This window comes from Schistocerca americana, chromosome 2, assembly GCF_021461395.2.
Source record: "Schistocerca americana isolate TAMUIC-IGC-003095 chromosome 2, iqSchAmer2.1, whole genome shotgun sequence".
NCBI classification, from domain to species: Eukaryota; Metazoa; Arthropoda; class Insecta; order Orthoptera; family Acrididae; genus Schistocerca; species Schistocerca americana.
The window spans coordinates 830,302,531-830,318,216 of record NC_060120.1 but is presented as its reverse complement, the minus strand read 5'-3'; the positions used below and the strand labels follow the sequence as shown (position 1 = coordinate 830,318,216).

Sequence of the window (15,686 nt, the reverse complement as noted above, 5' to 3'; positions counted from 1 at the left end):
CCATAGTGCTCAGAGCCATTTGAACAGCCAACTGATTTTATTTACAATAATTGGCATGACTATGGATAGGAGAAATTAGTAAAAACTTTAAATTCAGATGAATGACTGCCAAAAGTTATCGTTATAGGAAAGATTATTATTGAAAAATATTTACATGTGACTTTGATATAACAATAGCACAAAATGAGTGGTTGCAAATTACATATGCGCGCGGCAATAAATAATAATAATTTTTGCTTTTACTTTATACTACATCGCTCAGGCACCGCCATCGTTCTCCTCGATCGGTCTTGGTAATTCCATACAGGACACAAGTGCTCTCTGTCAGCTATACAACTAGACAACTGCTCTCTAAGACCGACCTGACCCAAGCGCCCGACTGCGAGCTACTATGGTTCAAATAGCTCTGAGCACTATGGGGCTTAACATCCCCTAGAACGTAGAACTACTTAAACCTAACTAACCTAAGGACATCACACACATCCATGCCCGAGGCAGGATTCGAACCTGCGACCGTAGCGGTCGCGCGGTTCCAGACTGAAGCGCCTAGAACCGCTCGGCCACACAAGCCGGCCGAGCTACTATCCCTACTACTGCTGACACTGCTCTTTGGTCTGCAATTCTATTGTAGCTTAAATATCGCAGGCAGTGCTTGAGAAATCCATCGACATTACATCTTCTCGACTGCGTTAGCAATAAATTCCTTAGTCATGGACCTCTTACAACATATTTTATAAAATGGCACAGCACGGAGAAATATGAAGTAAAGTGTCTCCATTATCAGCAGAAGGCTTCTGGGAACCCCACGGTGTGGTACTGAAGCACATGCAAAATTTTGATGCTCGTAAAATGCGGTCTGATGTGTAAAATTAGTTCTGCGTTATTTCAATTTTACATAAGGAAAGTAAGAGTGGATAGGCATGAGCGACTTGCAGCGATGGGCTGGTGGGCGTGAGCGAGTTAGAGGAGCACCTGAGAGTGAGAGGTGAGTTGCATTTTGGAAAGAGGACGAATACATTCGCATGCCAAAATACTTGGATCGTTTTTACATATGTTGAGAAAGGTAGAATAAGGCAGCTGGTAGCTCACTTTTCAGTCTGTCCAATAGGAGCATTTTTCTGCTGGCGTTGCTGCACGTAGTTATTGTCAGTTTGCGATTAACGATTTTTTGTCATTGCAGGTGTTAAACATTCACTGTATTAGTAATTGAAAGAGTACTGGAAACCTGAGTGGACCTATGAGGGGCGGGACAGTGTCCATGAAACGTTCAGTGTACAACTAATCAAAGTCGTTCGATAGTAACGGATTGGCACCATGCGAAATCCTGCATTGATAGCGAAGATAATTCAAAAGCCAGAGCAGTAGAAGTAATTGCTATGTCCTACTTTCATTGGTTGGTGGCCTTTGAAATAGATGTTATAATAGCAGTTTCCATTTTTTATCACTATAGTCCCCATTTTTATAACATATCAGGTAATTTAGACAACATAAACTTTATGCACTTCCTACAATTCAAGTACGAGACGGCATCATAGATTATCGAAGCTACAACCATGGCTTCCACCTAAAATACATGTATCTGTGGCAGTGGTTTAACTACGGATCCGATGCAAGACTGTACTTCATTTTTATCTGTTGAATAGCCCCAAGCAAACTAATATCCATATATAAAATTGTTATCAACTTTTGCTTGTTCTCACAGTTGCTGACTCTTTCCCTGTTTTTATTAGTGGTTAGCCGGCCACGTGTATCAGTAATTTTTGTAGCTAATTCTCTGACATGTGCCCATGCATCATTATCACAAGTATATTGTTTTCGTGGTAATGCGCTGTTCGTCTAACTAAGGATTTACTCCATATTCTACCAGGGCACTGATAAACTTACCGTTAAGCACCCTGAAAGCAATATCATGATCATCATCATCACATCTATTTTATTATCTGAAATACATTTTCCTGTCCTGAGATACATTTTCCTGCACGCTTCTTCGTGAAGAATAACTAGTTAAAGGAAAACGAGGCCGATCCAACATATGGCCATCACATTTCACAGGAACTTTGCCGACAAGAAAAGACTTACTGTGTCATTGAACCACAACAAACATTGCAATGTAGATGACTATGATTTATCAAAAAATCTGTGCTAAAATATTAATGTCAGAATACATAATTTAAACCCTAAAAAGCTGTGTATGTTATAAAATGTGAGTAGGGAAGTATATAATTGACCTATTTCAGAAGCAAAGGGCACGAAGTACAAACGTAAACACACAAAAACCATCTATTTCTGTAAATGTCATTGCAAACCTTGTATATAGAAGGCCTTGGCAGTAACTTTGCTCTTTGTTTGTCGTTAGATACATAGTGTTCAGACAGTGATGTAAATTCTAGTAACAAAGACTTGTTTATTCCCAATGTTATTGTAGTTGCTTAGTGAACGTAGTACCATACTTGGAATAAAATATTCGTCACTCTACGTCATATAGCGTTAACTGTCATGTTGTATCCATAATGTTATATGATGTAGCGAGACATTTAGGCACAAAATGGAACAGGCTATTCATAAGGCAACGCACACATTTGAGGACTGCAATAGTAAGTATGAACTAGAATAATAAGACAAAACTACCTGTGATGTTCTGAGCTTGGTACAAGCGGAATACCTCCAAAGAATTTGCAGAAGTAGGTAGCTCTTTTCATGTGATGGAGTGTCGTTTTCGATGCTCTTTTCGGTCTGATATTAACTGTGCACAATGAAAAAGTTTTATACTAAAATAGTGTAATATATATCCGGCCTTTGTTGAAAAAATAGTAATGATTCATGAACGAACAGCAACAATTTAATAGACTGGTTGATTAGTGATTTTCAGAAAAATGAAAAGAGAAATTTTGGAAGTAGGTGGTGGGTCTTCCTATCACAAAATGAATGCGCAGATTAATCTTTATGAGTGTTCGTGATAATTTGAAATACGTTACCAACCGCGTTCGTCAAATAAACCCCACATCTGCGAGTAAAGACTGGTAAAACCGATTGTTATAGCAGCGGTGAGACTACAATATTTCCACTCACCGCTAGTTACAGATAAAATTTCTGCCTTTCGTGCTTTCAGAAACTGAGACAGAAGATTTAGTTGTGTAGATGTGTCTTCTCGTTTCATCATGGCAAGCGGTAATAAAGGGAACATCATGTAACTGGTGTCGAGAATAAGGGATACGCCTAGGCCGTGGGCATGCTTACTTCCAGTAAACCAGTATCGTAAACTTATAAGAGACGACTAAGCACCAATCGGACATATTCTTCTATTAGTGTATTAGGGACTGAAGGGCATATTTCTGTTCATAGCTGACACATTGGATACTTGGTTCGGTTATACTGTAGCACAAATTAAGAGGCTTCGTTCACTTCGCAGTAAGGAGCCTATCTACAAAATAAAGTGCTTCTAAAAATTATTACGCACTGCCGTTCTGCCTAAAAGCCGCTTCCTTTCCTTGCCATCATTTGGCCGGGAAGTGAGGAGACATTAAACCACTACGTTCTGAGCCAAACCCTCCTCAGTGCCTAACGAACTGAAACTTACGGCATTTGTTTATTATCAAACCTCCCAAAGTAGAGCAAACAAGTTTTCAGCAACAGTTTACACCATCTACCATCTCTCGGCAGTAATAACAATGAATTATTGTTGTAGATCTCGAATAATTTAGAAATCGATATTAAGTATGACTCTGCAGACTTTTCCGTTGGATCTATTGAATACATGACTTTGGAATCTACCGCGCCGGCCGGTGTGGCCGAGCGGTTCTAGGCGCTTCAATCTGGAATCCTGCCTCGGGCATGGATGTGTGTGATGTCCTTAGGTTAGTTAGGTTTAAGTAGTTCTGAGCTCTAGGGGACTGATGACCGCAGATGTTAAGTCCCATAGTGCTCAGAGCCATTTGAACCATTTGAATTTACCGCCGTATCAAATTGTATTAATCGCACAGTATTTGTTCAAGGCAACAACACGACATGGTCAAGTGGTTGTTACTGGTCACTATTGGCAAGTAGCAACTGCTAACATTAATGCTGTTGCTACCTGCCGGCAGTAACCAGCAACAACTAAGTGACTAAGTCAAGTAGCTGCCCCGACAAAATATCGTGGAATTTACAAAACGTAATCCGGAGGCAGAGCTTAGAGACATACATTGGCCGCTACAACAGTTTTCAAATAAACGTGCAAAAGCAAAAATGAGGAAATGTTTCCGACTTGCTGGCGGAACTACCTTACAGGCAAAAGGGTTATTCACACAGTGGTAGATGGAACCGAAATTTTTACTGCCTGAGTTTCCTGTGTGTTACAAGAGGTTAGTACGAACAGGGTAGGTGAATGATAAACGGCTACGGTTAAGAGTTTACTATAGACAAAGGTGGTGATTCTATGAAACCGAAATTTTTATTTCCTGAGTTTCCTGTCTGTCACAAGAGGTTAGTACCAGCACGGTAGATGAATCATAAACGGCTACGGTTAAGAGTTTGCTATAGACAGAGGTGGTGATTCTATAACATTTTAATGCAACACACATGCTTTCTATTCCTAAAGCCGGCCGAAGTGGCCGTGCGGTTAAAGACGCTGCAGTCCGGAACCGCAAGACCGCTACGGTCGCAGGTTCGAATCCTGCCTCGGGCATGGATGTTTGTGATGTCCTTAGGTTAGTTAGGTTTAACTAGTTCTAAGTTCTAGGGGGCTAATGACCTCAGCAGTTGAGTTCTCTTGTCGGTTCCTCTGCACCACAAAGAAAATTTGCCAGTTGGAAAATTGATTCCTAAAAAGACACAATATTATTATAGTCATTTCCATATTTTAATCGAAAATTGCAGCGGGAACCACATGGCAGGTATCGCTATACAGTTAAACCCGCGAACACAAACCACAGTTTTTGTGGCTGACTGCACTGTATATGGGTTCCAGTACTAGCGTGACGCGTGGCATGCGGTGGAGGCAGCAGAACTGTCTAACATTCTTCTGTGAATATCACTTCACTAAATTTACCCAGCGAGTAAATATAATTTAATTTTCCTAAGCATTTCTGTTAGAATTTTACGTGGCCTAAACCGACACATTAGTAACGTAACTACTCGCCTCTGATTTCGTCCAACGTTTACAGACATGCTCCCTTCTCCACCGTTTCTATTTATTGACTCTGTAAGTTATTTAAAACATATGAAATCACGGAAAACCAGGATGGCCCGACGCGGGTTTGAAGCGTCGTCCTCCCGAATGCGAGTCCAATGTGCTAACCACTGCGCTTTGTCGCTCGGTCTTGAAGTGGAAAAAAAAAAAAGATTAGGAGCGAAGTAGTGTGTAGAGTACAGAAAGTGTTGTAGTTATGCCATATTACGAAACTTCATCGAAAAAGTGTAAAGATGAGTATGATATGTCCAATCTTAAACGCATTTAATAACTTCACCTATTTCTATCCACATACTGTTTCCTTCGCTCATCGTCAAACTTTTTGATTAGCTTTACAAATATCAAACAGCCGTATTAGGTATGAAGTTTGCCGCTTTAATACAAGTAATTTGACCATTAAAATGTATCGTAATTATGTTCTGTACAATAACAGTACTGTACAACCATTCACTTCTAAAATGTTAACGTAGTGGGACTAATCTATTTCAATGCTGCAGTAGTAGAGAAATAGGTTATTAACCCACATCTAGTCTCGATACTGCTTTTTAGCTTGTGAAGAGTTGATAAAAAGATCGCTGCAGCTCTCGACACACGGCATGACACGTTTCCCCAGTAGTCAAGCCTGCCAAGTTAAGAAAGAGCCCATGGGTGTATGTCACCAATACAAGTACCTTTTTCAGGTGAACCGTCTCGACTTGAGCGGAGTACACGATACGTGGAACACTTATGACGAGTTGAAATAATTTGCTGAGTACAAATCTCGGGTGCCTGTCATCCATCAGAGCCCCAAAGACCATTTAGCTAACAGAGTTTACGTTGTTAAGCACATGAAGTTCCATATTTCTCCTCCAATTTCCGGAAAAGAAGTAGCGTGAGAACTAAGAGTCTAGAAAACGATCCGAGTTCTAGAAACTTACCAGTTACGATTAACACAGGATACTTTCCCACTGCTTGCCTTCGGGCAAACCCACGTGAATGGCTTTCTGACGTGACCAACTTCAGGAAACATGCCAGCCAGATATAGGCACGTATAAGCTTGCAATGTCTGCTGGCAACGACGAATTCTTCATGATTCTACCAACAAAACTAGCAAACCATCGGATGTTGAGAAAGACAACACAGAAACGGAAAGACCTTTCACTAAACAAAAAACAGTTAACCGTGGCTTTCCCGAATGTAGGCAGAAACGACTGAAACAATTAGCGTTCCAAATCGTTTACATGCTAGCTTACCGATAGTCTGCATATTTCCGTTCACAATCATAGTGATGTGTGAAATAGTGGTAAAGATGAGTGCACACACCGATTTTAGATCCGTGTAAGATATGCTGTTTTTAAACTTGTGATAGTGTGTTGCTGCTGCAGATCTCAAATCAATTTTTCGAACGGCGATTTCCAAATATGTACATTTCTGAATCGTAGTTTCTTGGAAGTTACGTTGAAGCGATGTACTAAGCATTGATTTAAACAAATTATTATTATTATTATATTAATCATTTTATCACTCAGAGGAACACAGACTTATTAAAAGCTGATATACACATTTTGATGTTCCACAACAATATGTATTTGATAGTTGGTTGTTAACTGGCTTTTTGTTTTCTAGAGCGTCCTCAGACAACTTAAGACTAAGCAGACAGTCCACACAATATCAGCTATAGTACAAAGCTTGTTTTGCCAACGATATATGAACATTTAGGATTGTATATCTATACGAAAAACACAACTACAACGAAATACAGCAAGAAGCTATGAACAATAAACCTTATATTACATTATAAACACTGAGTGAAATTATAAGAAAGTACAGGCTAAAACAGTACACGATTAAATGCTGATTTAACCCTTAATGATCAAAAATAAGGTTACATTATTAACCCTTGCTGAAGCAGCAGCAGCCAGTTAATATTTTCACCATAATATGCTTGTTGTAAATAGTATAACTGTTCCTCAACCACATTACTCCGCCTGCTTCTTCTCCTATGCTCCCCTTCCCTCTTTTTTTTCGCCTGTTCCTCACGTCAACCAGTCATTTTGCCCCTACAGCATAGTAATCTGTGCCAGTACCCATTCGTGTACTATTTTGGCCAGCACATTCTTATTCATTTAACCTTTTGAGCTTAATGTAATGAGAGGTTTGTTTGTCCATAGCTTCCAAGTGTATTCCATTACGCTTCTGTTTTCCGTTTAGATGAATAGTCGTAACAGGCCACATATCCTGGAAAAAACAATCTTTGCACAGGTGTAAACTCTCGTTGTCGTTGTGTGGAATATCCGTTTAGTCTTCAGTTGTCAAGGCGGGCTCTGAAAGACGAAAGACGGTTAGCAATGGTTTACTACATGCAAATTATTGTGGAGCATCAATACCAGTTTTTCGTCAATCATTTTATATATTTCATTGCTGTTACTATAAAAACCACGTTAGCCTGTGACATGTTAAGAGTGAGACTGACGTCAAATTATATTTTATGGGGGAGAGGTGAAATCTAGTAACAAACTTTGACCCCTCTGCCAGCCGCTCTCCCAACCCAGAACTGAAGCCACGATCCGTTCCTGAGTCAGTGCACGTGTCAACGGCCTGCTAAAGTCAAAGATGTTCCTGGCTACGCCTTCCGCGACGCTGGTCTCTGGCCATGCTAGCAAGAGAAGAAAATCACCCTGCAGCGGAGAATTCGTATTGCCACTACTTTGAGGATGTTTCTCAGGCTTTCACTGCCCAGCGGTGTACGCGCTACTTTTAACACCTGGCTAGTGTTCGAACTTTCCGACAAATGTTCTTAAGTGCTTTTATCTCCTGTTCTACAAAGTTACAGAGAAGAAGACAAAAAGAAAGATAGACGTGCTTGGACAGGATTACGTGAATGAGGCGTCACAAGTCTGGCTGCCGGGTGCAGGACCTTAGTTCTGTACCCTGTACTGACGAGGACTTTACCTTTGCTGGTGCATTGGTATTGAGACCACTTGTGATGATATCTGCGGAACTACCAGACGGGAAACAGTGTCTCCGGTATCGAAAGCCGGCGCAAATGATCGAGAGAGATGTACGCTGAACCCACGTCCCTGCAATAACGTCGTCCAGCAATGCTTCGGCAACAGTGGGAAGCAGCTGTCACAAGATTGATTTTCGCAGTTACGCCTAACTACAGGTTTAAGCACTGACTGACGTAAGTGGAAACGCATCTTCCGCTAAAATTTAACTAAATATGTTACTATTACACAACTTAACTGAAAAAATAACTATCACACAAGGAAACAGAAATTTCGCTTTATTCCTTAACTTCAAATGCACGTGTTCTGGGCTCAAGATTCCAAGCCGATTTTCCAGATGGCATTGGCATTTGTGTTTGCGAGATACCATGACTGACAAATTTTATTCACATTTTTCGTGGTTTCAGTCATTTCTTTCTTTGAATTCTCAAAATAGGACGGTATCTGTGATATTGTTTCTATACCATGCAATACCATAAAGTGATTGTACTTTGAAATGACAAAAATAGTTGAAATTGCAATATCAGTTAATAAAGAAGGCCAAGTGCCAGAAGAACGATTCTTTCATGCCATTTTCTAGCATTACACCGAAATTTCACTAATACCCGAAACGCAGTTCGAGAGAATTGAAGGATTGTGGTACACAGCCAGATATGTTTTTTATTGTGTAATAATTTCAATGTTTCATGACTGTAAAGTCAACTGAAATGGGAAGTATAATCACTGGAAATTTCAGATCGTCATAAAACATCTGAGTTTGCTAGTTGTTATACTTTGGTGGGACCAGATATCATCACGCTGGGTCTTATTACATTTTCCAACGAATTTTTCTGTATTTTGCACCTTAATTCTCCCAGTCTGTATTAGTGGCCCACTTTCATCTTTGAGATAACTTGGGTTGTTTTTGGTTGTTTTCGTATGTTTACCCCATCGAGAAAAATTATTGTTAGAAATACATATTTCTAGCAAGCATCATAGGATTCGATTCCTAGCATTATGAAGTATCCTTCGATTCGTGTAACGCAGATCAATGCTGTTTTTGTCATTTTGTATATATTAAGTGTCCTAAAATCCAAGGATATGCAGAGGACACTAAACAGGTAATGGGTTAAATAAAAAAAATACAGTTGAAAGTATGTATGAAAAAGCACACGAAGAAGTTTACTACCTCATATCTGATTAGTGAAAACAGGATAATTTTTTATTATTAAATTACTGTGATTTAGACAATTTTTACATTTGTGATCGGCTAACTTAAGTGTTATTAACTTCCACAGCTAACGTTGTTTTATTATTGGAATCGAATATAAGTCATTAGAAGTTACTTCTGAAATGGGACTACAGCGTTGTCCGTTGCTATCTACATCTACATCTATATCCATACTCCGCAAGCCACCTGACGGTGTGTGGCGGAGGGTACCTTGAGTACCTCTATCGGTTTCCCTTCTATTCCTGTCTCGTATTGTTATGGAAAGAAAGATTGTCGGTATGCTTCTGTGTGGGCTCTAATCTCTCTGATTTTATCCTCATGGTCTCTTCGCGAGATATAGGTAGGAGGGAGCAATATACCTGACTCCTCGGTGAACGTATGTTCTCGAAACTTCAACAAAAGCCCGTACCGAGCTACTGAGCGTCTCTCCTGCAGAGTCTTCCACTGAAGTTTATCTATCATGTCCGTAACGCTTTCGCGATTACTAAATGATCCTGTAACGAAGCGCGCTGCTCTCCGTTGGATCTTCTCTATCTCTTCTATCAACCCTATCAGTTGTAAGTAAAATACGTACGACAGTCATAGTATTCTTCCATTCTGCTCTACGTCATTACAACACAGTCATAATCGCTGTACCTCGTGTATACGAAATCGGTTTGGGACTAAATATCATCATCAGATGTCGTGGTCAATACCCTACACAATAACGGACCTGGCACCAAATTAAATTGTAGTAGAAATACTGGTCGTATACCCGAGTGCTTCAGAATGACACAGTAACTGCAGGGAAGTAGAGCGCATAGTGTCCATTCACAGCTTTTCACGGCTTAAATAATGTAGTCGTCCAGATTTCACTTCTACAACTGACATTTCGGGTGTGTGTCACCCTCGGGAGCAGTCAAGAGACGTAGATGTGGATGCAGAAGAAGAGGTAGCAAGTGGCGATACGGTGCCATGTCGTCAGCCTCTTAACTCATTGCAAGGATGGTCGAAGACGCGGTCGAAATCTCAGTTGAACAGGTGGAATTTACGCAGCTGCATACCCTAAATTTAGTGGCTGCATACATAGTTTTACATATCTGCATCACAAAAATACAATGTCCTGGACAAGAAGTTCCTATTCACAGGGTTGCCTACCGAAATATCCTAATGTATCCTGGTAGTTAAAAAGGGAAAATCTCCCGTGCGTCGTATAAACACTTTTACAGTATGTTTACATTTACATCAACGCCTACACTCCATGAGCCACCTTACGGAGTGTAGACGACGGTACTTTGGCATCGCTGACTTCCCCCCCCCCCCCCCCCCCCTATTTGATCCCTCCACTGTTGATTCACGAATGGCGTGTGGGAAGAATAATTGTCGTTTATTCTCCATGTCAGCTCTAATTTCTCTGATTCTCTCGTATCTGTCAGTGGCGAGACGTGTGTTGGAGGAAGTGATATGTTTCGCGGCTCTTCTTGGAACACAACATCTTGAAACTACGACAGTGATCCGCTTTGTGAAGCACAATGCCTCTTTTGTAGCATCTGCCACTGGAGTTTTTTGATCATCTCCGTAACGATCACGCGTCGACTAAGCGATCCCGTGACAAAATACTTCGTTTTTCATTAGATCTTCTGTGTGTCTTCTGTTAATCCAACCTGGAGTTTTTTAACTAGAGGGCAATACTCAAGAATTGGTCGAGCAAGTGTTTTGTAAGTAACTTCTTTCGTGGATGTATTATATTTCCTTAAAATTCACCCACAGAATCTCAGCCTGGCATCTGCTTTTCTTACAATCAGGTTAGGTTTCTCCGAATGGTTACTCCTATGTGTTTTAGGGTAGTTACTATGATCGATTGCAGTAGTGTACTGGAACGGTGACAGATCTTCACGTGCTCTACGTTACATTTATTAACGTTGAAACTACCATTCCTTGCAGAAATCTCCGCTTCTCTGTAGACTTTTCTGCATATCACTATGATGTATCGCAAGCATTTAGCATATCGCTATATATGACAGAACTTGACTAAAAAAAAGGCTATCGGTTGATAGGACGAATCCTAAGGCAACAAGGAATAGTCAAATTAAACATGGAGGGATGCGTGTGTAACGGGAGGGGGGTGGGAGGCCTGGAGGATTGTAGCATTGTAGAGACAACAAAGCCTGACAGCGGCACGCAGTTACACGTGGATGTAGGTTTCGGCAGTTATGTACGGATGATGGGTTTTGTTCTGAATAGACAAGCATAGTCAGCTGCATTACACTAGTCTTCAGACTGAGTGAAGATCGCAACAAAAACGTCTTCTCACCATGAAAATGCTACGTCATTGTATGAAAGCATCTTTGCATAGTGTTAACTGCCTAGAGATCCCACCGCAGCCTGTTAGTTGAAAGAGAAACTGTACACTTTATTTCAGTCGATGATCACACAAATTGTTTCGACTGAAAAGAAGGGATTATCAGCAGGGCATAAACACTTCTTGGCCGATGGGTGCGTCAGAATAGGCCAGGAGTCAACACTGCATTGAGCCTTGTACTAGAAGAGGCTGCTACTCCTGCCCAATGAAAGTAATTGCTTAAGGGTTGACTGACTGGGAGTCCTTCAAGACGGATGTTCAGCCGCCTGTTCGTAAGTTCTTTGAAGTGCACATCACTTCGTGAACTTGCACGTCCATAACCTACCACAGTAAACCCACAGGGGAAAGGGGCCTACAGTTTAACGCGTCGTTCCGGGCATATATTCGCTTCACTGAGAGCAGAAGGCTAGGGTAAAGGCAGTCTGGAAAATTCCTCTGTCCGACCGGGTAGATCTCGCGAAATTTACTGTTTCCAGTTTCACACTTCACATCACTATATCACCAAAGTCTGACTATCCAACGAGATTTGACATTGTCAGACTGGGGAACGCGTTCTATTTGGATTACATTATTTTATCCACAAATGCATTGATAGCGTTCGTCTCATCATCAAAAGTCAAAATCCCATATTTTGATACGAAAGCAACAGCTGAAGCCATCAGCAGAGAGTCATTGTGGTCACTTGAAATCGATTGTGAGTGACCAAATTTATTGTTTGTTGGCGACTTGACGTGGTGCTTTCGTAACAAAATATAGGATTTTTACTTTCGGCGATGAGTCATTAGAGTCGAAACCGATTAACTGTAACATATCTATTAAACACACGCTACGGTCGCAGGTTCGAAACCTGCCTCGGGCATGGATGTGTGTGATGTCCTTAGGTTAGTTACGTTTAAGTAGCTCTAAGTTATGGGACTGATGACCATAATGTTAAGTCCCATAGTGCTCAGAGTCGTTTGAACAATTTGTCCCATAGAGCTCAGAGCCATTTGAACCATATTAAAGACAATCAAGGCAACAAAGGTGTACCGTTAAGGTATCCAGAATAGACGCGACCGTGGTGAATAATTTACGTAGTCTGAAATTTGCTGAATAGTTGCAGATGAAGGAATTGTGATGCAGAGAAAACCAGAAATCAGTGCTTCTTCGTTTATTAATCCATTTTTTAAGCGTTTCGGCGACAGCCGTCTACGTAACCCTGGTTCGGATAAAAACCAGAGGATCACAAATATACTTGGTTGAAACGACCTTGATCAGGCTCCTCATCTGCTCAAGTTCGTTTCAAGTCAACCAAGTAACTTTGTGATCCTTTGGTTTCTTTTCTGAACGAGGTTCTGATGACGGCTGACACCGAAACTCGTAAAAAAATGCATTAATAGAAATTCTTCCAGTCCATATGTGACATAACAGGAAACCAGTGCTTAACAGTATTGGTTAAAAACAGTCTTGGTTGCAATTTTAGTTTTTTTTTTATTATTTTCCAACAGTAACAGTTACTCGCTCCTGTGAACGGGAACGCGTTATGCAGATCTTGGTGCCTCTCGCGTCCATCTAGAAAAGATAACCTGAAGATGCCTAAATAAGGCGAAACACGTCGTTGAAAAAAAAAAAAAATGAAATAAAATAAAATTGGAACCAAGACTGTTTTGAAGCAAAGATGGATTAATAAATGAAGGCCTACTTGTTTTCTCTGCAATGCAATTCCTTCATCTGCGACCAATTTAGCAAACTGCGGGCTACGTAAATGAAATAATCGAGGCATTTGTGGTAAAAGAGTCGGCTGGTACTCCCAACTTGCTCTGACACATCCAACGACCGAGAAATATTTGTGGGGTACCGGTATAGTCACTAAACAGTTTATGGATTTTGGATTTGGCTTGATTTGGGAGAAGACAGCAAACAGTGAGGTCATCGGTCTCTGATTAGGGAAGGATGGGGAAGGAAGTCGGCCGTGCCCTGTGATTGGAACCATCCCGGCATTTTAGGGAAATCACGGAAAACCTAAATCAGGATGGCCGGACGCGGGATTGATCCGTCGTCCTCCCGAATGCGAGTCCAGTGTGGTAACGACTGCGCCACCTCGCTCGGTAAACAGTTTATATACCCATCGACTCAAATAAACCCTATGGCGGAATGTCCTCCCTATTGTTTCTCGGCAGTAGCGTCGAAAATGTGAAATGGGAAAATTCCGAAAGCCTCGCGTACACACAGGCTTCAGTGGATTGGCAGATTGTAGGGGGTGTTCGCCGGAGGGGGCGTCGCACGGCGTGTCACGACGCTCGCCGGGCCCCACGTGGAGTAGCGTCGCGGCGCGGCGCGGCGGATCGATGGCGCGTGTGCGAGGCGGCGCGGCGCGGCGCGTCGTGGGACGCGGGCGACGCTGCGGCCTACCTGGCAGTGGGCGCAGCCGAAGCTGACGGAGTAGTCCTGCGCGCAGTCGTAGCGGCGCAGCAGCTCGTCGAACTTGCAGGCGAGCGTGGCGGCGAGCGCGTCGAGGCGCGCGAGGGCGCGCAGGTGCGCGCGGCAGGCGGCGGCCGGGCCGCGCAGCGCGGCGGCGCGCGCCTCGGGCTTGAGCGCGTCGAGCGGCGCGCGGCCGCAGCACTGGCGCAGCCGCAGCCGCCGCAGCGCCGCCTCCCGCCGGCCGGGGGCCGCCGCGCACGCCACCGCTGCCGCCGCCTCGTCCAGCCGCACGCCCCCGCAAAGGCACTCTCGGTCTGCTCCGCCCCCGCCCCCGCACGGCGGCCCCGGGCCCTCCGACACCTGCCCGTTGAGCCGACCCGTCGTCATCTCGGCCTCCACCGCCGCCGCCGCCGCCGCCGCCTCCGTGTCCCTACCGTAATTACTACTACTATTATTGTTACGCTGCTTATTAACTCCGCTATCGTAATTATTACTGTAGTGATTATTATCCGAGAGAGAGGGCATCGCGTCCCGCGCACTGCAGCTGCCCCTGAGGTCCGGCGCGGTGGCCGGGTCCGCGATATCACAGGCTGACAACCAGGGGTTCAGGAGCGAGAGCGGCGTCGTCGCGTTGTGGTGCGCGCCCGTCGCCGCCGCCGCCGCCGCCGCCGGGTCGGGTGCCGCCGGCAGTATCAGGACGAACAGGAGGATGGCGGCGACGGTGCTCGAACTGGGACCGCCCTGGGCCGCGGCTTGCTCTCCCGAGACCGATGTCGCTGCTTCCGCCGCTGCTGCTGCTGCTGCTGCTGCCGAGTTTCTGACGTGGCTCCGGCGCCGCTGCTGCTGCTGCTCGATCGCTCTCGATGTCGCTCTTGTTCCGTTTGTCGTCTTCGTCGCTGGGAGAATAGGTGGCGCCGTACAGGCCAGGGGCATTGTCTGACGACGACTTCACGACGTGGCGTGGTTGTCAACAGCGCGCCGGGGTGGTGTCCGCTGCTCCCCTGCCGCTCGTCCGCGACGCTGCTGTCGTCGTTCCAGTCGCTGTCGCCTCCGTGCCTCTCGTCGTTGTCGTAGTTGTGGTTGTTGTAGTAGTAGCGGTGCTGCTGATGGTGGAGAGTGTTGACAGCTTCGACAGAAAGAAGAGCTAAGAGTTGTCGGCGCCGCCTTGTGAGGTGCATTTCGGTTGCAGGGAGCCGATCCTGCCACCGCCCGAGTTGCTGTGCCGGCCGCGGTCGCGTTCGCGGGGCGCCGGCGGCTGCGAGCGGGAGCCGGCGGCGGCGGCGGCGACGGAGCACGGGCGGCCCGCCGCGCGCTGCTGACGCGGCCGCTGCTGCTGGGCGCTGAGCTGCTGACGCTGCTGGCTGTGGGGGGCGGCGGGCGCCGGGGCGGCCGAGCGCCGCCTGCAGCGAGGGCGAGGGAGGCGGCCGGCCACGAGCACGGCCACGGCCACGGCCAGCACGACCAGCGCCGCCCTAAGCCTGCCCCTCGCTCCCGCAGTACGAGCCGCCACTGACCCGAGCTCTGGAACCGGCCGCCGCGATTCGCACAGGCAGCCCGTTACCATGCTGGTCCTGCCGAGGG

General features: G+C 44.5%; 1 protein-coding gene across 1 annotated transcript in view; it reads right to left on the bottom strand.

Annotated features, from left to right (window-relative positions):
- Window positions 1–15,347, bottom strand: part of LOC124594464 — a 42,135-nt gene extending 26,788 nt beyond the window's left edge. The window contains exons 1-2 of the mRNA XM_047132840.1: window positions 14,490–15,347; window positions 14,097–14,306 (exon numbers count right to left, since the gene is read on the bottom strand). Of these exons, the coding sequence (XP_046988796.1) occupies window positions 14,097–14,306; window positions 14,490–15,038 (759 nt within the window). The 5' untranslated portion in view covers window positions 15,039–15,347. The remainder of the gene's footprint in view (window positions 1–14,096; window positions 14,307–14,489) is intronic.
- Between the last annotated feature and the right edge of the window lie 339 nt (window positions 15,348–15,686).